Source organism: Talpa europaea (genome assembly GCF_964194135.1).
Source record: "Talpa europaea genome assembly, chromosome: 2".
Classification (NCBI taxonomy): Eukaryota; Metazoa; Chordata; class Mammalia; order Eulipotyphla; family Talpidae; genus Talpa; species Talpa europaea.
In genome coordinates this window covers 77,438,198-77,462,079 of record NC_140068.1, presented here as the reverse complement: position 1 = coordinate 77,462,079, position 23,882 = coordinate 77,438,198, and the positions used below count along the sequence as shown (strand labels likewise).

Below are 23,882 nucleotides of genomic sequence, written 5' to 3'. Positions count from 1 at the left end.
GCTGGGGAGCAAACAAAGTCCACATTGAGAGGGGCAGGTGCTTCGCAGGTAATAAATCCTCCTGGGGAAAAGCTCTGGGGGAGGCGGAGGTAGAGCTGGGGAGTGGGAATACCTGCTGGTAACACCATCACCAACATTTCCTGGGGTGCCTTTTAGAGAAAATTGCTTGCCAGGGTAAGAGACTCCCAAACAGAGGGGCTGCTTTATTTCTTTTTAAATCTCAAGAACTAAAAAATCTACAGGGTCTATTAGAAGCATACATTTTACCCTTAAGGACTTCACAATATTCTGATGCTAGTTCACTATTTAAACATAATCCCATTTCCTCCAGTTCTTACAAATTGACAACTGAGAGCAACTGGCTGTATCCTCTTCATGAAACCTTTGAAATAACCCTGGATTATAATCAAGACAACTGTCATAGAGAGATGAACATGGAAACTATTTTTAAAGACACCCCCAGATGATGAGATTCCACTGCCTCTGCTACAAGCCATAATAACCTCTTCCCTGTTAAAAATGTTGCCTTAAATACAGATTAAACTCCAAGTCCCCAGCACCATGATTTAATATTTTCCAAAATAAAACCATTACAAAACATATCTAGGAAACTGATACATTCCAGCAATATTATAAATACAGGTTGACTCCATTAACTACTAAATGAAAACAAATTAACAAATGTTATTTATGCTATTGTTACAGAATGGGATCCTCTATAGAAAATTTAAAGATTTTAAAGATGTTATTGATTCCTTTAAGACAGTACAATTTTGCCAAATGGATTTCAATGTATTCAACAGAGACCTGTGGTCCACAAATGCTCAATAGTTAATCCTCCCAGTTGTCAGGACCAGAGTCACAGTTCCCACACTTACCTCGCTAAGTTATTCTCGCCGAGACCCCTGTTTTGAGCACCCTCTCTTTTAATTGATAAATTTCACCAAGAGCAAGCTGGGTGTGGGGTAACAGCTAGCAAATCAAACTGCACATTTGCAAAAGTGAACCAAATGGGGTACAACTATAGGTATACTGCAAGATAAGTAGTTCGCAGTACGCTAACAGTAGAGCTTTGGTTCTAATCCCCAAAACTAAGAGAATTTAAAAAGAATGTTGGCTGAATAGCTGAGGTCACATTCCCAAAAGTATCAGTGTCATATTTCTCTGCTAGCATGTAAGGTATTCCTTCTACCTGAAATGCTATTCTGTGTCCACTCCTTGTCTGGCTATTGAAATCTTACTTTTTCTTTAAGGTAAAGCTCTACTGTCACCCAGTCTATGAAGGCTCCCCTCTTCTGCACTCCCAAATTGCTTGATTTATACCAAGAAACCAATCATAATTTCCTAACAGAACAATTGCATGTATATGGTATACCTAAACAGAAGTCCTTAAAAGGACAGAGCTCTGTCTTATGGACTCATTGTAATGCCTCAAGCTTTGCACAGTACCTTTCATTCAGGAAAGGTTTATTCAGCAAATAAAACATTAGCCATCTGCACTTTGTGTGTGACCTTAGCCACATTCTCAGTCATAGGTCCCTTGAATGTCTGCCCTGTTATAGGGGAAAAGGAGAAACCCAGGAAACAGATTCATGTCCATCAAGGCACATCCTAGCAGATTTATCTTTGTCCCAGGACCCATCATGGCGTTTATGAGTGAGAATACATGACACATCATGTTCTGTCATACATTTGGAAAAACAAACATTCATGCATGCCAACCCTTCTAAGTATTTCCAGCCAACCATGTAACTGAGTTTGATACATTACCAACAAAGGTGTTGAGATAAGGCAAATTTCAAGTCCTAATAATGAATTTTAAAATAAATTGTTTTAATAAAAATGGACATATGGATCAAGGGAACAAAATAGAAAGTTGGGAAACAGACTCACAGATTTATGGACAATTGGTTTTGACAAAAGAACAATGACAATTCAGTATTGAGGCTTTTTAACAAATGATGCTGAAAAACTGAATATCCAAATGCAAAAGGAGTCATCTTAACCTCTTCCTCAAAATGCATCAGACAACTAAATGCAAGAGCTCAAATCTATACGCCCAAACAAAAAGGAGGCAACAATGTGAAGACATTTCACCAAAGAAGATTTACAAATGACCAATTAAGCACAAGAAAAAAGACTCATCAGTAGTGATGCAAATCAAAAACGCAGAGATACTATCATGTGCAAATGGACCTTGGGTATTAGCAAATTGACTAGAAAAATTAGAATCCTCACACATTGCTAGAAAAAATATTAAAAGTATAACCTTTATAGGGAAAAATTTGGCAGCTTCTTAAAATGATAAACTAGATTTACCATATAACCCACAATTGTACTCCTCTTCAAAAAAAAAAAAATGAAAACAGATGTCCATACAAAGATTTAAACAGAGAGATGTACAGTAGCATTGTTCATAATGGCCAAAATGTGGGAACAACCCAACTACCAAATAGACAAACAAAATGTGATATATCCAAAGAACAGACTGCTATTTGACAATAAAAAGGAATGCTGATGAACCTCTAGAAGAATATACTAAGTGGAAGAAACCAGAAATAAAAGTACAAACACTGTATTATTCTATTTACATGAAATATTTGTAAAAATCTAATCTACTGAAATAGAAAATATGCCTGTTGTGACTTAGGACAGAGGAGAGTGACAGGAACAGGGAAAATGGTTCTTTCTGGGGTGATGAAAATATTTAAAAATCAGACTGTGGTGATAGCTAAACAATTTTGTAAGTTTACTAAAAGTCATTAAATTACACATTTTAAAAAGTGACTCTTATGGTGTGTAAAGAATATTTCAATAAAGCTGTTCTGAAAATATTTTCATGATACTCCTTTTGGTTATTTTTGTTTTTTTTTTTATGATACTCCTTTTGAAATGAGTGGCAGCAATGGCTATACATAGGAAACATTTATAGTAAACACAATTCAACAAGAATTAATAATAGTATCTAGAAGATGGTATAATAGACTTTTCTAACATGGATCAATACACAACCAAAACACATTTTAAAAGATGTATGATTTGTAGTTATTGAAAATTTAATCCAATGAAAATTAACTACTTAAAATTATGCTTTAACAAAATTATGATTAATCATAATATTAATAAAGTTGGAAATGTCAACTACTACAAAATGTTTAATCAAAGCCAAAAAAGAGATACATACTAAGAGAGCAAAGAGGAAATGGAATAGTCATCAAGTGGTCCGGTTAGGTAACTGGTCTAATGTGAGTGATAGAAGAAACATTTTCTCAACTTCATATCAACATTGCTTACTAAACTCCTATTGGAAGTGGCATGCACAATTTTTTTTTAAAAATAGCTGTAGTGGCTGCTCCAGCTCTTGTAGAAAATATTAAGTGCCAGATCTTCTGTTTGAAATGCTGAAATATTATGTTGAGATCAAGGCTCTACTTACAGGGCCATTTTCCTGTGAGTTATTTTATCTAGGCTAAACTCAACTACCAATGGCTCACAAACAATCCAAAAATGGGCTGCCAAATACTCACAGCATCTCACAACTGCCATCCTCTTGGGGGCGGGGGGGGGTGGGAGGGATGGGGGGATGGAGAGAGGAAGGGAATACCAGGTATGGGTCTGGGCCAGAACATGATAAACACATTCCTCACCTAGAGCTCACTATTTAGGGGCATTCATTACTGTAATATTATAAAAACACAGCAGTCTCATATTAAAGGAAGGCTTTTTTAAATATATGGGGAAAATTATGACTTAGAAACAAAAAACTTCAAACATCAGGACCACAACTGCCACTACTTCAGATTTTTCAAAATCTTAAAGGTCTGTAGATACAAAGAGGACACACTTCTTAATCTCTTATTTTACAGATAAGAAAACAAAGGCTTAGAAGGATTCAAGGTCGCCTCTATAGCACACAGTCCATGGGAGATGAGAGTCTAAGCAACTCAGTCAGTACAGCAATGGAAGATGTTCCAAAAAAGTAGAAAATACCTTAGAAAAAGGAACCACAGTGGCAGACTGGGTATAACTAGCTCACCTTCAAACTGGCTTTCCAAACCACAACTGACTTTTCTTCTTGAATCTTTCTGAAATTCCACAAGATATTTAGATGGATGAGAAGGTGCTCTATCATTTATGGGCCATGGAAAATGAGATCACCATCAGTCTTTCCCCCTGACTATAGCTGAGACCAGCTGCCCAGAAGTCCAAGATGGAAAATGAACATTCTGGAAAAGATGTTTAGAGCTATTAACATATGAATGGAGACTTATTTTTAGAGGTCTGTTAGCTCTGACACCCTGACATACTATATACTTTCACAATCAATTTTTTAAAGATTTATTTATGCATACAAGAACTGGGGTACAGGTCAGAGGGGGGGAGGAGTCACCAGAGACAGAGTGGGGAACAGAACAGGCAGACTGACTGAAATACACTGCTAAGTGGAGCAGCGGGTGAGACGAGAGGTCTGCTGCACCATGTGGGTCACCTCCCTGGCTGGGGATTGAATAAGTGCTGAAATAGCTGTGGATAGCTTCATAGTGCTGACACTTAACCCTTAGTCACCAAGGAGGCCCCTCACAATCAAATTTTAACCCTGCAAAGCATGGCCTTCTCATCCCTTTCTGATAACTGGCTTCTACCTCTTTTGCTCCTTGTCTTCATCTGTCAGCCCCTTTAAAACTGATCTCTATCCCATAATCCCACTTCTGAGTATTTACCCAAAGACTATGAATACACTAACTTAAGAGATATATGCTTCCCCACATTCATTGCAATATTATTTAAAATAGCCAAGAATTAGACATAGTCTGCCCATCAACAGATGAGTAGATAAAGAAAATGTGGTACATACACACAATGGAATATTACTCAGCTATTAAAAAAAGGAAATTCTGCCATTTGCAATAACATGGATGGACACAGAGGGTATTACACTTAGTGAAATAATCAGGCAAAGAAAAACACCATATAATTTCACTCATGCGTGGCACATAAAGAAACAAAGCAAATGAATAAACTACATAAAAGCAGTTTCTGAATTCTCCCTCAGATCTACAGTTCAGCAAATCCTGATTTAGACCTGAAAGCAAAGATTTCTGTTTGAACCTATCCAAAGGAACATCTTAGACCTTCAAAGAAACCTAACTACATCCACATGAGGGGGTTTAGGACATACTTCCCCTAAGTATGGCACCCTGGCATGTTGAATATTTCAAGGTGAAGGATCTGGGAAAACAGATTCTGGAAGACTCTCTGATTCCCCTCATCTCTCCCTCTCCTAAAGCAGGACCCTTCTGTGAGAGGTGCCTTCCTTGTCCTGGAGGAAAGCAGTGTCCTTAGCTCTGAAGACAGAAGGACTCAGAGAGGAATCCAAACAGTCTTGCTGACTTTCCCCCAGTTTATTAATATGGGCTTATATATTCTTTTTGGTCCTATCATATTCTTCTCCATCTTTCCACTTTTCATCATAGTATAAAACACTCTGGTTTAACCATTCCAGTCTCCTGTTCTTAATAAAGGCTTCTGCAGGATATAAGACTATTATTAAATAAATGTGTGTGCTTTTTCTTGTTAATCTGTCTTTCATTACAGAGCCCAGTCAAGAATTTAAGAAAGGAAAAAGGAAAAGATGTTTTTCTCCCCTCCATGCTACAAGACTGCAGGGAATCTACTAAGTTTATCAATGTACTAGAAGATTTCCAAGTAAGAAGTATTGCCGCAGACCAGCACAGCAGTAGACGATGAGGCCGTCTCAGGGTTGAGAGACTGCGCAGGGTGGTCAGGGATTCGGCTAAAGAAATGACAAACAGACACACTTCAAGAGAGAGTGTAAATCTGAGTGCGCTTTTATTAAGCTAGTGGTCAGTATATATATGTTTTTCCAAAAGCATAGGAACAGTGAACATCAAAGAAATCAGTTTGCTCATAGACTTAGCTTAATTGACAGGGCAGTGATTTATGTTCGAAGTTACATCTGGACCTAGCCTCATTCCTAATTGGACAGGCTATAAATTCTTTCTACTGTTTTATATAATTATTTTCTAGTTGCACTAACTATCATTTTTACTCATAATTAATTATCATGGGTGAATTTATTTTATAATGCAGTTAATATCAAAGGTACTAAAGTTAAGCACATAATAGAAAGATTATTAAACAATTCTATTATAACAGTGTTTATTGTTTAATAATCTTTCTATTATGTGCATTACCTTTAGTACTTTGATATTACTGCATTTTATTACAATCAATTCACCCATGAAAATTAATTATGACAGTTACAAATGATAGTTTGTGGGCCTTGAGAAAGCGAGATAAGGTTCCAGGTGGTCAGCATTTCTTTTAATCATCTTTGTGGCAGCTTCTGGTGGTCGTTATCTCTTGGCAGGCATTCGGCTTCTCTGCATCTTAGGGAGTTTGCTGTTCTCCCCCTGCGCGCATGGTTCCTTGCCCACGCCAGACCTCAGGGACCATGGCAACAGCCATTAGCCCTGAGGGTCACTGCAGGGGCGGGGTGCAGCAAAGTATCTAGCTCTAGCCAACATTCTTCTCAATCTTGAACTGGTTAATAGTGGATGAGTACAGCAATGCCAATTAGCAATCTGAGAAAAATTAATGAACATCATCTGTGTATATGAGTTAACTTCCCACCACCTAATCACAAATGGAGAAACTGAATTTAACAGTGGGAGGATCATGGAATAGGGTCAGAATAATGGATTCTAAGTTGGGTCCTGTTGATCACAACCTGTTTGACTTGGGATTTCAGTTTCTATACCTACAATGAAATAGATCTTTTCAACTTTAAAAGAAGAAAGTCATCATAAATTTATTGTTCTCCAAAATTCAAATGTTCAACAGGTATATATATGAAAAGTGCTCAATATCACTTATACTCAGAGAAATGCAAATAAAAACCACAATGAGATACTAGCTCACACCTGTGAGAATGGCCCATATTAAAAAAACTGGCAACAACCCTAATGCTGTGTAGGATGTGGAGAAAAAGGAACCCTTTTACGCTGCTGGTGGAAATGCAACTGTGACCTATCTGCTATCCGCACATCACAGTAGAGCATTCCCTGACTACCTACAGAGGATAGTCCATATCACAAGGCAGGCCTGGGGACACTTACGCTGCCATTTACCTGATTTCCTCCATGGTGGTCTCAGGATAACTCTGCCTGTAATAACATCAGCACATATACTTTCCTGACACAAATGACCCATTCTCTGTTCCCTGTAAACCTTTGTCCCCCTGCATCCCCTCTCCCCGGACCTTACTCCTCATACCATTGTTGCATGATCACCTTTTATTAAACTTTCGCTTTCAGTAAATGGTACAAGAACTTGTGCTCAATTAGTAGAGTCTTGCCTTGCAAGCCTGCTCCACTACTGTTGTGTCCCTCATCACAATCCACCCACAAAGAAGCAACAAAGATCCTTTTGCAACAGCTACCCTATGACCCAGCAATTCCACTCAGAGGAATCTACCCAAAGGACACAAAAACATTAATTTAAAAGGAAACCTGCACTCCTATGTTTATTGCAGCACTATTTACTATAGATAAGCTAAGGAAGCAACCTAAAAGCCCAAAACAGATGACTGGATCAAGAAGGATCCAGGACTATTCTCAGCTTTATCCCATTTCAGCTACTTCATGTCGGACAAAACACTTGCCTTCCTGAGCCTCTATTTTTACTGGTAAAAAGCAAATTAAATTAAATCACACATACTATATATCTAAGCTCAGGATGTGGCGCATATAAAGTACTGAAAAAGTGGAAGTGATAGAGGTAGAGTAAAAATAGTAATTATGAACCAGAAAATCAAGAGAAAGTTGCAATTGACCACAAGATAGAACTAAAGTAATCTGATTAAATTTTGAGTAAAATTTTGGTGTTCTTAATGTTAAAAGGTAGCTAATTATTTCATCAACAAATACTAAAATCACTGTAATTCCTTCAACAACTCTCATAGGAAGAAAAAGAAAAAGTTAGCATTCTTGTCAAAAATAACTTGAGGCTCAAAATATATTTTGCTATTAATCCACCTTCATTCTATATAAAATAAACCCCTATTCTTCGAAAATGTCCTGGGCCTCCCTGGTGGCGCAGGGGTTACAATCAGTGCTATCAAACTATCACCAGCCACTGCAGCATGAGTTCGATCTCTGGCCAAGGAGCTGACCCACACGGCACAACAGACCTCTCCTGTCTCACCAGCTGCTCCCCTCAGCAGTGTATCTCAGTAGATTCACTTATTCTGCTCCCCACTCTGTCTCTGGTGAATCCTCTCACCCCCTGTACCTTTGGTCTATACCCAGGTTCTTGTATGCATAAATAAAAATAAATCTTTTTTAAAAAGTTAATGTCCTGGGCCTCCCCGCTGGCACAGCGGTTGAGCGCTGGGTTGCGAAGCTGCCCGCAGCCTCTGCAGCGCTGGTTCAATCCCCGGCTGCTCCCCAGCCACCAGAGGAGGGTCCCACATGGCGCGCAGTCCTCTCCTGCCGCCCGCTGCTCCCCTCAGCAGTGTACTTCGGTCCTTCTGCCTGCTCTGCTCCCTGCTCTGACTCTGGTGAATTCTCTCACCCTCCTGCGCTTCTGACTGTACCCAGTGCTTGTATAAATAAATAAATAAATAAATAAATCTTTAAAAAAAAAAAAAAGTTAATGTCCTAAAAGTCTGGAAAAGGCTATAAAACTGTACTCAATTAAAGAAGGTGAAAGAAACATGACAACAGAATATAATACCTGACCCTGAAGTGGATCCTGCCCTAGGGAGAAATAGTTAAAAAGGATCAACCAACAAAAAGGAAAAATGGACAATAGATTAAAATGTTATACCCATGTAAACTTGTGGAGTTGGTTAACTTCATAAATACCAAAGATAGTATCTTGTCTTAGGGAAAACACTGAAAAGTAAAAAGCCATGATGTATATAATTTACACTCAAAAGGTTCACATAAAAAGTAAAAGTACATACACAGAGGATATTAAGTTAATGATACAATCAGAGTAAATGTTAACAAGAGGTCAATCTGATAAAAAATAAATAAAAAATAAATTTTAAAAACAGTAGTTTAAACAATTAAAAAAAAACATGTAAATAAATTTCCGACCTTCTATTCATCTGTACTTCACACATCTTGTACATAAAGAATCATTTGATTGTATAATCCAGGTCTTATAAAATATCTTAAATACTATCTAATTTACCCTTCTACCAATGCACTAATCATTTCTAGTCCATCTCTGACAGACTCTAACTAAATCTTGACAATATTTTGGTAGAAATTCACTTATGGTTAGGGAGTGCCCTGTCCCATAAAGTCATAAGTAATTTTATGTCAGGCAATTTTAATTGTTCACACAAATATTAGGCAGAATTAGTAGCCCAAAAAATATCAGGTCTTAATCTTTTGAAAAATGTGGATTTTTGCCTTATTTGCAAAAGAGTATTTTTAAGATATGTGAAATTAAGAATACCGTGATGTAAAATTTCCCTGTATTATCTCAGCAGGCCCTAAATTCAATCACAAGTGTCTTTATAAGTCAGAGGCAGAGGGAAATCTGACACACATAGAAGAGGAAGCAGTAATATGACTGCAGAGACAGAAACTATTAATAGAATGGTGTGGCCAAAAGTCAAGGAATGCTAGCAGCCAAATGGAAGCTTAGAGGTGATGAATTTCTCCCTTAGAACCATTTGAGGGAGCAGGGCTTTGAGAACATTAGATTTCAGCATGTGAAACTAATTTCAGATTTCTAACCTCCAAAACTGTGAGAAAAAGCTTTACATTTTCCAATATCAAATTTCATCGTTTTGATGAATCTAGGGGTCCAGCTTTTTTGATTTGTTAGGCAGGAATATTCCTCCCATCTACAATTACCACCAGCATGCTTAGTCTCATTTATCCAGATGACTTTTCTGGGACAAAACAAAGGGAAAAATCAACAAGCGATTTCAGAGCTAAGCCAGTAGTCACTTCACTGTGGGTTCACAAATTCATAAAACACAGTTAGTACTGTCACAGAATTTGCAATATAGTTACATTTGGCTCCATAATGCCTAGATATAAGAAATTCAAGGTTCTTCATAAAATGCTAGGTAGATTATGTTGCTCTAGTACTCAAACGCTTTCAACAACATCTTTACTTAACCCACCACATCTCTTTCTCACCTGACTCCACCATTTTCTATCTACTCTGATCAGGAGGGCAGCAAAGGCTAGCAGTTCTATACATTCAGTTCACTGTGCTCCCAGGGACCTCGCCCCTCTGCTCCCAGCTTAAGTCAACTTCCCTGCCTGGCATAATTGGTGGCACTTCAAGTCTCTTGGTTCTGATCTCTTAAAATCCTTATTTTTTGTCACTCATGGTGGCACTTTTCTAATGCTGGCCTCTACGCTGTTTAATACTTTTACACAGTGTAAGCAAAATTTCCAGTAAAATAGCAACTGCATAAAACAGAGCACTTCTAAACTATATTTTAAATACAGTCCTGACTATACTAGATACTCAGTACAGTCTGTTAAAAGTAAGCACAGCATTATTCTGAACTTTTTACTGCTAAGGAATCTGTCACCAAGAAATCATTATTCTTCATGATGAGAAGACATTCAGAATTTCTCAATCCCAAACTATTACCTGTCTACATGGAAGCACTTCATATTCTTCCACGTATCTGTTATTATCTTGAAACTTTCAGTATTGTCAAATCAATTATTTTGTCACATTTATAGAAAGCTGATTTGCAATACTAAATTTTCAACTTTGGCTCTTTAGACATTTCCATGAAAAGCTTCCAACCCTTTCTCTACTGCATAGACTGTTATCCCTTACATCACAACAGGAATAATTTAAATGTCAAATCATATTTGTGGGGCCTCCCTGGTGGCATAAGGGGTTAAGCACAGCATTGTGAAGCATTCCGCAACCTCTGCAAGCATGAGTTTGATGCCCAGCCAGCCAGATTGCTACCCACATGGAGCAGCAGACCTCTCCTGTCTCTCCCGCTGCTTCCCTCAGCAGTATATTTCAGTCAGGCTGCCTATTCTGCTCCCTACTCTGTCTCTGGTGAATCCCCTCACCCCCTGCACCTCTGGCCTATATCCCAGTTCTTGTATTCATAAATAAATCTTAAAAAAAAAATCATATTTGTAAAGCTTAAAAAAAAAATCATATTTGTAAAGCTATCACACCAATGTCTAAATTAAGGTGAACTTCCCCACTTTGGCTTTACATATACAAATCTAAATTCATTCTTACTATTATTTTCTAAACCATAAGAGAATATTTTTGGCTAAGCCAAATGAAACTGATGGTTATTTATCATACTTACCTATTTATCTTTGACAGGTATTCGAAAAGTGTGGTCCCAACTCAATACATCAGCATTTTGTTAGAAATACAATTTCCTGGAACTTATTAGGAATAAGTTTTCAGGCCCTACCCCCAATCTAGTGAATCAGATGTTCTGAGGTAGGGCCCAATAATCCTTTGTTTTGTTTTGTTTTTAATTTATACAAGCACTGGGTACAGTCAGAAGCACGGGAGGGTGAGAGAATTCACCAGAGCCAGAGGGGGAACAGAACAGGCAGACTGACAAAATAGACTGCTGAGGGGAGCAGCGGGCAGCAGGAGAGGTCTGCGTGCCATGTAGGACCTTCGCCCGGCAGCTGGGGATCGAACAGGCGCTGCAGAGGCTGCGGGAGCTTCGCAGCTCAGCACTCAACCACTGCACCACCAGGGGAGGCCCCCCAGTAATCCTTTGTAACAAAACCTCCAAGTCTGATACAGCTAAAGCTTAAGAACAACCTGTATAAGTCACAGGGGACTGAGGTGATGGTGCACAGGTGCATTGGTGAAGGAAATTCTATGGGGACTATACCTGAAGGGGTAGGGAGAAGCAAATATTGCTTAAAAATGAACAATGATGTAAAAATTTAAAAAAATTAATAATTAAAAAATTACATGTTTGCAAGTTTTAAGAAACAAACACTGCAACATGCTTTCAAAGAAGTATTTTTCATTAGTCCTTTATAAAGTCAACAAAAATTCCTCTCTCTTACATGGTCCCGCAGATGTAAAATTACTCAATAAGTACACAATGGTCAAGAACATAGAGCTAGCATAGTTTTTTTTCCTACTCTCTAAAATTCTCACTGTGTCCTCAGCTTGGGGATTCCCATTTCCTTTCATTCTCCCAGTCAGAACATAAAATAGTGTGACTAATTCGTGGAAAAGCAAAGACACAAACTTTACAAAATGGATAAGGGTATCTATGTCAGGAGTAAATTAAGCTTCCTTAAGACATGATGGGACAGATATAAAAATGTGATCATCACCTGGGTGTCTCCCATGTAGTAACCAAGCATGTTACTAACAGGGTGTGGCTCAAAATTGGAATCCAGGGCCTCTTTCTCCCCAAATGCCTTTATGTATCAATAAATTAAAATTTAAACCAAATAGCCTATTATACATGTTAAGGAATAAATTTACAGTACAGTTAACGAATGTTGGACAATATATTTTAACTATGAATTTCCAACTGGAAAAACCCTATGCAAGTAAAACACATTATATGGAATTTCTTCTAATCTCTGTGAAAATCATTCATCCCTTCAAATTATTCTTCTGGAATACAGTCTCTCATTCATGGTTCAAGTTCTAATTCTGGGTCCAAGTAGACAATTAAAAAGAAATCTTCTAATCTTTAAAGTTCTTCAGAAGATAAAGGGCTTCCTTCTATCAAGTTTCCCCTCCATGCAGGGCAAATCATAGTTACTTAAACCTCTTATAATACTGTCTTAAAAACTTCTAGAAATCAAGACAGAATTGCACATGACCAGTAATAACAAAAATGAAATAGTGATATGAGACCTTTAGTTTTTCAAGTGCATAGTTAGAATAGGCATAAATAAATACTGTAAATAATAAAAGAATGTTATTAATCTTATGTTTCAGAACAATTCTCTGGGTAACACAACTACCCAACATCTCAGGTATTTTCAATAGCAACTCATGTTTTTAGCACTGTGATTTAAATTATACTAAAGACGTAAATGTTACTGACATCAATAGGTTACCTAGAAACCACAATTTGAGAGGTAAACAGTCTGATCTACTCAGGGTGTGGAAGAGATTCCTACAGGCTGCAGACAACAATGTATTAACCGGACTTATTCTTTAAAGTATTTTGAAAAATGATGAATCAAAAGTAAAACATTCCTGCCAGAACAATTTAAAGACAGACTTAGTCATATAACTCAAACAGAACAAGAAATTTAAGTACATTTGGAAAAAAGCCAGATACATCTGCTCACCAAATATATGTTTCCATGAAGAAATGTTTACTTTAAACAAATACAATTTTAGCTCTGAGAAGTAGGAAATAAAGCTACATTTACTTTCTAGAGAATAAACTATTAAAATAAAAAATCCTGGGCCTCCCTGGTGGCACAGGCGGTTGAGCACCGTGCTGTGAAGCTGTACACAGTCTCTGCATCGCCAGTTCAATCCCTGCTGGCCAGCGAGTGTCCCACATGGTGCAGCAGACCTCTCCTATTGCACCTGCTGCTCCCCTCAGCAGTGTATTTCATCAGTCTACCTGTTCTGTTCCCCCTCTGTCTCCGGTGAATTCTCTCACCTTCCCACGCATATGCGCATATGGCCTGTACCCCGGTTCTTGTATAAATAAATAAATAAATCTTTTTTTTTTTTAAAAATCCTAACCGCATATTTTAAGGAAAGTATATTTACAGAAGAATCATTTAGAAGTGCCACAATATTTACTTTTTCCAGTCATCTAAATTTTTAGAAATCTATCACCCCAGAATTATTCCCTGAACACAGGGTATATGACATTTACAGGTGCATAAATCCTAACTTCTTATGTCATGGGGATTAACTAGCACATACTTGAAAATATAAGGTAGAGAAAATTAAGCAGAGCACATAAGCAAGGGGAACCTGCCAGCAAATCTGTAACATCACTGTGCACAAAGAAATCAAATTTAGGCCCATTCCCTTATTCTAACTCATTCTCATTTCATGACTTCTAGTGCAGCTCTACCAGCAAGTTTTCCCTTCTGTTAAATGAGGAAACTGAACTGGATGACACCTTCCAAGTGTGAATCTAAGGGAAATTACCACTGTTGACCAAAAGCTGCCAGGCTTTGAAAAGTATAATGAGCCTTCATGGACGTACTTTCTCTAAAGAGATGGGGGATGGCAGAAAGAATTCAAAAAGAAGGAAAAAAGGCCTTTTAGGCCCATGCTCAATTCATAAATTGCTGGGTGAGGTATATGGGCACAGGGAAGGTATAATTTTATAGGATTACCTCAGTACTTAACTCTTCAGTGTCCAGCTAGACTAAGAGAAAGAGGCAATAAACTAATCGATCTCTTCAATAGATTCTGATCTCCAAACCCCAGCTTTTAGCCAATGAAGAAGCTAAATTGGAAATAACCAGGTTAAGAAAAGGGATTTGGCTAACATAGGAAGAAGGGCACCAACAGCAAATGCACACCTACCTACTTTACAACTGTGTTAGAAATCATCCAAGTCCACCCACTCTTCTATACCATAAATTCTCATTTATCGACTGCTTACAATGTGCCAAGTACCATCCTTTATGCTAAGAAAGATTGTGTCATTCAAAGCCTCATACTAAACTATCATTCTACCATCTTACAAATGAGGGCCTAAGAAGGGTAAGGTCGCACAAACAATAAACTGTAAAGCCTGCACAAAACTGCCTGACTTCTTGCTGCCTCCCATCTTTGGTTTATATATCACAGACTGATGACCTTGCAGAAGACATTCTTCTTTCACAGACAATTTGTTCTAAGTTAACAGAATATATTATTTATAAAACAAAAATTCTAGTGAAGAAAATTCTGTTGTAGGACTAACCTTTTAAACACCTGACTGGCCAAAGGAACAAAAACTCCAAGACCAGTTTTCTTTGGAGCCAAAAAGGGTAAAGAGAACAGGGGTAATTACATAATATTAAATTTAAATAAATAAATGAGAAAATTATTAAAAGAGGACACAATTTTTAAGAATTATTTCAAAAGAAGGGGGATGCATCCCAGCCTGAGTCAATACTCTGGGCAGCTGAGCCAAGGGGAAGTGTGGCATCTCCAGGGCCTACAGTCCTTTAGGATCATCCCAATGCACAACTCCAGGGAAGCAGGGAGCATGAGTTGGATCCCTGGCCAGCCAGGGAGCTGCCCACATGGCGCAGCAGACCTCTCCTGTCTCGCCCGCTGCTCCCCTCAAAAGTATATTTCAGGGCCTCCCCGGTGGCGCAGCGATTGAGCGCTGGGTTGCGAAGCTGCCCACAGCCTCTGCAGCGCCAGTTCGATCCCCGGCTGCTCCCCGGCCACCGGAGGAGGGTCCCACATGGTGCGCAGACCTCTCCTGCCACCTGCTGTTCCCCTCAGCAGTGTACTTGGGTCCTTCTGCCTGCTCTGCTCCCTGCTCTGGTGAATTCTCTCACCCTCCCGCGCTTCTGACTGTACCCAGTGCATGTATAAACAAAACAAACAAACAAACAAACAAACAAATAAATAAATAAAACATGCCTCTATTAAAAAAAAAAAGTATATTTCAGTCAGTCTGCCTGTTCTGTTCCCCACTCTATCTCTGGTGAATCTTCTCATCCCCTGAACCTCTGTTCTTGTATGCATAAGTAAATAGTCTGAAAAAAAAACTGACAAAACAAAATGCATGCAGAATTATTCAGATTTTATCTAATTTTTATTCCTGGTTTCTTTCTCTTCTTATGCATCAATTTCTCTTTCATTTTAAAAAACAGGAACAGAAGAAACACATCTAAACATAACACAAATCCATATATGACAAAACCACAGCTAACATCATACTCAATCGTGAGAAACTGAAAGCTTTTCCTCTAAAATGAGGAACAAGATAAGGGTGCACACTTTCACCACTACTGTTCAATATAGTATCGAAAGTCCTGGTTAGAGCAATTAGGTTCTTCATTTAATGAGAGTATAATTTTAAATTCTGACCTATAACAGACTCCAAGAAATAAATAAGCAAATTTGATTATAAGCCTAATCAGTTGGACTAGTGTCCATCTATTGGCTACTGTGTTTAACTAAAATACTTATTTTCACAATTCTTATGGTGTTGCAAAAGCATTAAGCCTTTAATTTTTGTCATTTCATCACAAAAGAAGAGGTGATATATTTGAGTACGTAAGGATTTGAGCCCTTGCTATCTGACTCTAAAGGTTATGGGTGAATACCCATAAAATTAAACCACCATGGAGGGTTGTTCAGAGGATTAAATGATTTGATGGAGGGCATGCACATTGATCATACACAGTGCAAATACTCTTGCTAGGCACTATGATGGGCCCTCAGAGTGAGTAATATACAGCCTTTGTCCTCAAACAGTTCAAGTATTTTGATAGTTAGCAAACGTAGACTCTTTATACTCAATTATTCCATTTATGAACTACTTACTCAGAGATGAATGGCCTAGTCCAACAAGCCTGGCACAGAGTAGGCCCCCAATAAATACCTGTGTGTACAGTACCAGTACTATGAGTCCCAGAAGACATGGGGCAGGTACCCCCTACCACCTGCAGGTGCCCCCTACCACCTGATCACCCTAAAAAGAGCCACAAATACAAAGATTGGCAAGACAGTAGTTGCAACAGGGACACCTCTTCATCAAGAACCTTGCTCCTTAGATTCACCTCAGAAATAGAAAAATCCTTTTGGAGCTATCAGCTTCAAAGTTCTACACCCAAATCTCATCTCAGTCCATCTCTGTCCCAGTTTATAGAAAAGAATCCCATTCACACAATATGCATGGTACCTGCAAGATGAGACAAAGGTTTGGAAAAGAGTAGGCAATTGCAAAGGTTTGCAACTTTTTATCATTTGCTAGCATACCAAGGGATTGAGTTCCCTGTAGTAACAGAAACTTCCTACAGAAATGATTAGTGTCTGAAGGTCATGTCAGAATTTGGGGAAAGCATTTTTTAATAGGTGGTGAGAGAGGAGTTAAAATACCTCTCAGTAATTCCCATATGACCCCTATAATAAGAATCACTGCTACATGAATTTAAATGCTACAAGATGATTTAAAATAGGATTTATGAGATAGCTTAAGAATATAATCACATTTAAAATAATGTATAATAAAATTTGGGAGGAAACTCTTTCAAAAGTCCAAGAGACTTAAAACATTACGTATTTCCAATTTTAGTGCTGTTCATTAAAGGGGGACAAAGTAACTAGGAGTTAATTGTGAAACCCTAAAGGTTCTTTAGTTCTGAGATTTATCAAAGAGCTTCAATGCAATCTGCATTTTCTGGGGAGTTTATATCACATTCTCAAAGTGACCCATTGTACACAAATAAATAAAATTTTAGAAAGTGCTGCCATTAAGTGTTTCACAGAGAAATGTAGGCATAAGCACCAAGGCCTGAGTCACTAAACTAAGAAATAAAATGAGTCTAGACTTCTGAATCTGTAATCCATCATTACTCTCCTCTAGCCCTCTATACCTACATAAATCTGATGCCAGAAATTGGCTTGAATCTTGAGAGGAAAAAAAAGTTTTAATGAGAACTACAGCTTTTCTACATCCTAACATAAATATTTACAATTTTTTTAAACTGCTGAGCTTTTTTAAAGTTGAATAATAATTTTTTTCACTATGTCACAGAATGTACCATAATGACTAGGTATTTACCTTTCCAAATCCATCATTACCCACATGCCTCCTACCAAATAATTACAGATACCTAAAATACATAAGAAGTGCCATAGAATTTAGAATTTCAAGTTGATATCAAAAAGTTTTGCTTCAGAGCTATACAATCAATTACTGCACAGTAAATTAAAGTATACAAAACAACTTCAAGAAGGGGGGTGGGGAGATGCCATAAACTGACCTTCATGAGATGCTGATTTATCCATTTTGTAAACGTTTTCTTTTGAACTTTGTCCCGTTCATCTGAAAGGGAAGGAAAAAAGATCTAAGATTAGGTTGTAGAATCTATGAAGAGGAGATTTTCATTGTTGCTATACGTATTTTTTAAAAAATCAGATTTTCAGTAGATACTGTTCACTACATTTGAATTTTTCTGTTAAACTTTGGCAACATTATGCTATCTGTAAGAAAGTGTTAAAGAGCTGCTTATCAAACCACTTTCTTCCCAGTCCTATATTTGCCAACATTATTGTAGCTTACATACAAACCCCCTAGTCATGGTCCCATACCATTCACTGCTGCCACCACCAGGAAGCTGCTCACCTGAATTCTACTAGCTTCAGGTGAACACCTGCACTGAAACTTCACAAAGCATTGTACCTCATATTACATCCATTTGATCTTCACAATGCTATCAGGGAGAGTAGACAGTCTCATTTCCATTTTATAGAAGAGGAATCCAAAACTTGGAGAGGTAAAGAGACTTCTCCCAAATTATTCAGCAAATCAAAGTTTTTATTAAATCAGGAGTTATATGAAGGTCCTTTGGCTTGAAGTGGACTCTGGCTTAATTACTAATCATAGTGCCATATTCATTCTCTTTATCTTTCCTCTTCAATTTTTATCCTTGAATCCCCTTACACTATTTTAATAGAACTAGTGTTTCCTTGAAAATTCTTGCCCTACAGATTAAAGATACTTATGCAATTTACAATCATTTAAATATTAAAAAAATAAATCAATTGGGAAAAATCATCTGTAATATGAGATAGGGTTACTTATAATAATATAAAAAAACAAAAATAAGATAGAAAAAGATAAACACCTGACTAAACATACAGGAAATCTATTGGTAAAAAACAAACAAACAAAAAAAAAAACCTAATGTCCACAGGTACTCAACCTCGGAAGCAAATAATAATAACATAAAACACACAAATAAAGCATTTTAACCTATAAAATTGCCAAAACTTCATGAAAAAAGTTCATGTTGACCAGAGTATAGGGGATATACACTCCCATAGAATGCTAATGGAAATGAAATTTGGTTTGAATCTTCTAGACCTGTACTGTCAATACTGTAGCCACTGGCCAAATATATATGGCTAACTTTAAATCAAAATTAACTAAAAGCAAAATTAAATTAACAATTCAGTTTCCTAGGTATACTCATCACAATTCAAATGTCCCATACCAGATACAGAACAGATATAGAACATTCCCATCATCATAAGAATCTCTAATGGATAGCACTGGTCTAGAATGATTTGCCAATCAATATCAAAAGTCTAATATTATATTTAGATATATGTGTCCTTTTCCAGTAAGTCTACTTCTAAATGCTAAAGCTGTTATCACACTTGGGCATAAAAAGTATGTAAGAGAATATAAATCCATATTTAAAATAAAAGTTTTGAAAAAACATTTATAAGGAAATAGTTAAATAAATTCTAGTAGAGCAATCCAATAGATTCAATCCTTTGCCAAGCTACTCAAAAAGGCATATTAACTAAAGTTCTCCTACATTTTTATGCCAACATGAAAGGGTGGGGGAAGGGATCACATAACCTAGTTCGTATTTTATAAATATTTCTTCTCCAAAATATCTCCTTGAGATCCTTCCTATTCACTACCATCATCAAGGAGAAACAAAATGGTACGTAAAATAGCCTTCATTTAGCTCTGTCTATAACAAACTGCTTTTGAGTACACCAAAATTCTAGTCTACTTCTTGAATTAACACTGAGTATTAAAAAATTGGAGAAGGTATTTAAGAGAAGCTTGCTAAGTCTAACTATAAATGCTCAGAAGTTATCCTAAAATTGTTAAGTTGGCCTAATTCCCAGTGTAAAATCCTAAACACTGTGCTATAACTACTCTGTTAAGGTCAATAACATCGATAATTTAATTGCTAACCAACATTATCATTCATAAATGATTAGCACCTTTGCTGTCCACTTTCGGGTATCATCTATACCCCACTCATTTTTGTAGACACCATAGTAGATGCACTGAACAAACAAATGTCTATGTTATGAATTATGTTTCAAAGAGGACACTCCAACTCAGAATAACACAAAATAATCACTTATATACTTGAATACTTTGGTAAATAATACTATGTCTATTAAAGCTATACTGATGTCTTCAATGTCTTTCTGCCTTACTATTCCTAAAGAGTTCTGAATGAACCTGTTACTAATTAGTACAAGCAAGAACAGAAAAGAAAAGCAATCAACTAGCCCTGTGAAGTAATAAAAGTGCAGATTCCATACTTCCCTCATTTACTCACTCATTCATTCTAGCATCTACCAGTACTTTGATGAGCCCTGTGCCACAGTGGTGCTGGGACCTATAGGCTAGACACAAAGCACTAGCCCTTGTTCTCTGGAGCTCAACATCTAGAGAGGACATCTCACATGAAAGCAGTATGATAAACATGCCAATTGGGCAAATGATGTGGTACTCATCATGTACAAAAGCACACAAAAAAAGAAAAACCAACCCTGCCATAGGGCTGTCAGGTGGAGCATGATGGAGAGGAAGCTGAGTAGCAATATAGAAACCAACTAGGTATAGACCTCTCCATTAACAAAGAAACACTGCTTTACTAATTTAAGATTGAAAGAGTATAGTTAGACCCCAAGTGTTATGATACCCTCCATAGTTGCTTCCCTTAATCCAAACTATTATCATCTTTCAAATGGAAGTGAACACATGGCAATCACAGAGAGGGTGCTGTGGAATCTGGCCCTGCCTTGTGTGAAGTGAACTTTGAACACATGAGTGCAAACAATGGAACCTCTGTGTGAAAGTGTAGTACTCATATCACACTTTCAACAGTGCTTTTCTAACTCTCCAGCAAAACAGGAAAACAGAGTGAAAAAATAAAAGCATTACTTCTTAGGCAATATCCATATTATCCCCATCCAATTAATAAACTAGGGCTACAATGCTAAATTGTCTAAAAAGAAAATTGCAATAAATTATTACAAATCCTTATAATTTAAGAATAAGTAGCCTCCACATCAAGTTATAAGATATGAGATTAAAGTATTCCTATAGTTACATTCCAAAATTTTATTAATTTATTGAATTATCACATAAGAACTCTAATGAATTTACTCTGTCTCATTAAACTTAACATACTATGCATTATATAAAGTCCTCTCCTATTAGTACAAAATGGTTAATTTTGTACTAATATTTTTATTTTTAGTACTATTTTTTATATTTTGTACTAATATTTAATATTTTTTATTTTCTGAATTAATAAAAAAAACTGGTTCCATATTTTAAGCAACATGAAGAATCAAAACAAATTCTAAGAATGGTCACTGACTGGTTGATTTCTTATCCATTTGGTTTCTATCAAGAAAGCTGATTTAATGAAATAATTCACCTCCAAGTACAAATGAGAGATTCATTTAAATGCAAATATGAAAATGTTATTTTTGTCAGTGAGGCTGTGTTGTGCTGGTTGTTGCTAAAAGTACTGATGAAAACGTAAAATGGGTAGATAATACAGATGTAATATTTGGGGATTTTGATCCATAATGAAAGTATATCAGCAAGGTTAGGACTTAATAATATCATTCATACATTTTCACAGTGTTTGCTAATAGGAATAACCTAAATCTTCTCTTTTAAACCCTAAATCTACATGAGTCCCATTCAAGTAAACCAAAGAAAGTTCTTTAGCACCAGATGACTCCCACAATGCTACAAAAATAAGAATAGAGTTAATGTGGACTGTGAGAGCTTCAACTCCCCTCAGCAATTAACAATCAGGGAATAATTTAAGTGTAGGGAAGCTGTGATTTACCACTGTCCATATACATTATTTCAAAAGGGAGTTATTTCAAAAGGGAGTAATCCAGATTACAACATCTAATTTTCCAATTACAAGTCTCATAATGGTTCTTTATTTCATTTCAGTGAGAGAGGTCTAACTCTGAAATTTATATTTAGGACAATGTTGCTATGACAACAGAAAGGGGGAAATCATCCCTGTCATTTTAACCAATTTTACTGGTTTTATAGACTATCCAGTTATTTTTCTGAATGAAAGTTTATAACATTCCTCTATTTAAAAATTATTTCATTCTTAGAATTAGTTTTAAGTGAAAACAAACATATATGAACACCTTATAGAATACAACATGCTGAAAATAATGACATAGAATGCAAGTAACAGGATTTAGAGGGAAAAAATGTTCAAATACAGCATTGGTTATTACAGCCTACACCGACCTGTTTTCAGTAAAATCCTATTAAAGCTAAATCCAGTTAGTATCATATACAATAAATAGAGATTATTTAAAAGCATATTCTATGCACAACAACAGGGGAAAGTTTTGTGCAGGGAGCCTCGGAAGTGAGCTTGAGAGCCTCTCCAGATTTCTGAAAGGTGCCCGACAGTCAGGACAGTCAGCTGAACTCCCACCCCACAAACCAACACAGGTAATGTGACTTTCCTTTTTCATTTCTGAAAAGATGAAAGTGATATTACAGGTGATAGTACTAACCCATACAGCACATCAGTCCCACCAGCTTTGCATTCCAATCTTGATCATTTTTCATGAGCTGCCCCATCATTCTGTAGGAAATCTATCCAACAGTTTCTTCCCTAAACTCTTTCAGCACAAACTCTGATGTGTCTGTTAACTTTCTATGCAGAAAGGGAAACACTGAGTAGACACACCCACTGGCAAGTTGAAAACTAGTCAACTCCCCCTTTTAAACAAACATTAGCAAAGTCAGCCTTCTCCACTGCTTTGTAGAGCACATAAAACTGCTACCAAAATAAAATTACATTATCTATTTCTGCTTCAGTCATAAAGTCATAGGGGGAAAAAAAAGTTTTGATTTCCTAACTTTTTTGCAAGGAGGTAAAGAAAGAGAATGTTAGATTTCACTATGAATTAGCTCATCACACTCTACTTTAACACCCCAGGCACAATTCCTTTGGAATAAAAAATAACATCTAGACTAACTTGTTTATTAGCTCATCCCTGATATTCATGCTAATTTAAAAAGGTAATTTAAAAAGTTCCACTTGATAAACCAGAAACATATCCTTCAGGAGGAATATCCTATCAACAATTTCTTTAAGTGTGTTTTGCATGTAATTTCATTTGAATCTGACAATCATTCTTTGAGTTGGATGGTCCTAGCCTCATTATAAAGATGTAGAAACCAATGTGCGGAGAGATTTAAAAACTAGCCTAAGAATCCACAACAGAATCTTAAATCTTACTCCAAAATCTAATTCTGTTCTAGTTACCAAGCAACAGAACCCCTAAACAAATAATACAGAAAAAAACAAGGAGTCTCCAATTTATGAAACTTTTACTTCTGTGAATGAAAAAATGGGGAAAAACAGTAAGAAGTGAGACCCTTATTCTAAAGATGCAACAGATCAAGTATTTACAACATTCCTATGTTTGTCTGAAATATCAGACAAATGGACTTGCCTGAATAGAAACTGCATGAACATTAACTCCAAAATACTACAAATAAATATTACATATTTTCAGCAATAGGGAATTAGCAAATTTAATCATGCCAAAGGAAAAGTCACTGCCAGATTAATATTTGCCAATACACTTGGAAATACCCATATGTGGTTTCTAACTCTATTCTAAATATACCATAAATGAAAAAAAAATAATTTCACCTACTGATAAGGTTAAAGTGTCTGTTTAGTAGTATCTATTTCTCTTCTTTTTGTCTTTGTATTAAAGCTTCTTCCTCAACTACAGAAAAAGTCTGAGCCTATTCCACTTAATACTTACTACGTGGGGCCTCTCTGGCGGAGCAAGGGGTTAAGCACCGCACTATGAAGCTATTCGCAGCCTGTGCAACACAAGTTTGATCCCCGGCCAGCCAGGGA

General features: G+C 36.8%; 1 protein-coding gene across 9 annotated transcripts in view; it reads right to left on the bottom strand.

The window, feature by feature from the left end:
- The window catches only part of DST (dystonin), a gene marked incomplete at both ends in the record, with an annotated part of 433,522 nt that overhangs the window by 228,903 nt on the left and 180,737 nt on the right, over positions 1-23,882 (bottom strand). For all 9 annotated transcript variants that reach the window (XM_084229023.1, XM_084229019.1, XM_084229024.1 and 6 more), the window contains one exon: positions 17,949-18,010. In XM_084229023.1, the coding sequence (XP_084085149.1) occupies positions 17,949-18,010 (62 nt within the window). The remainder of the gene's footprint in view (positions 1-17,948; positions 18,011-23,882) is intronic.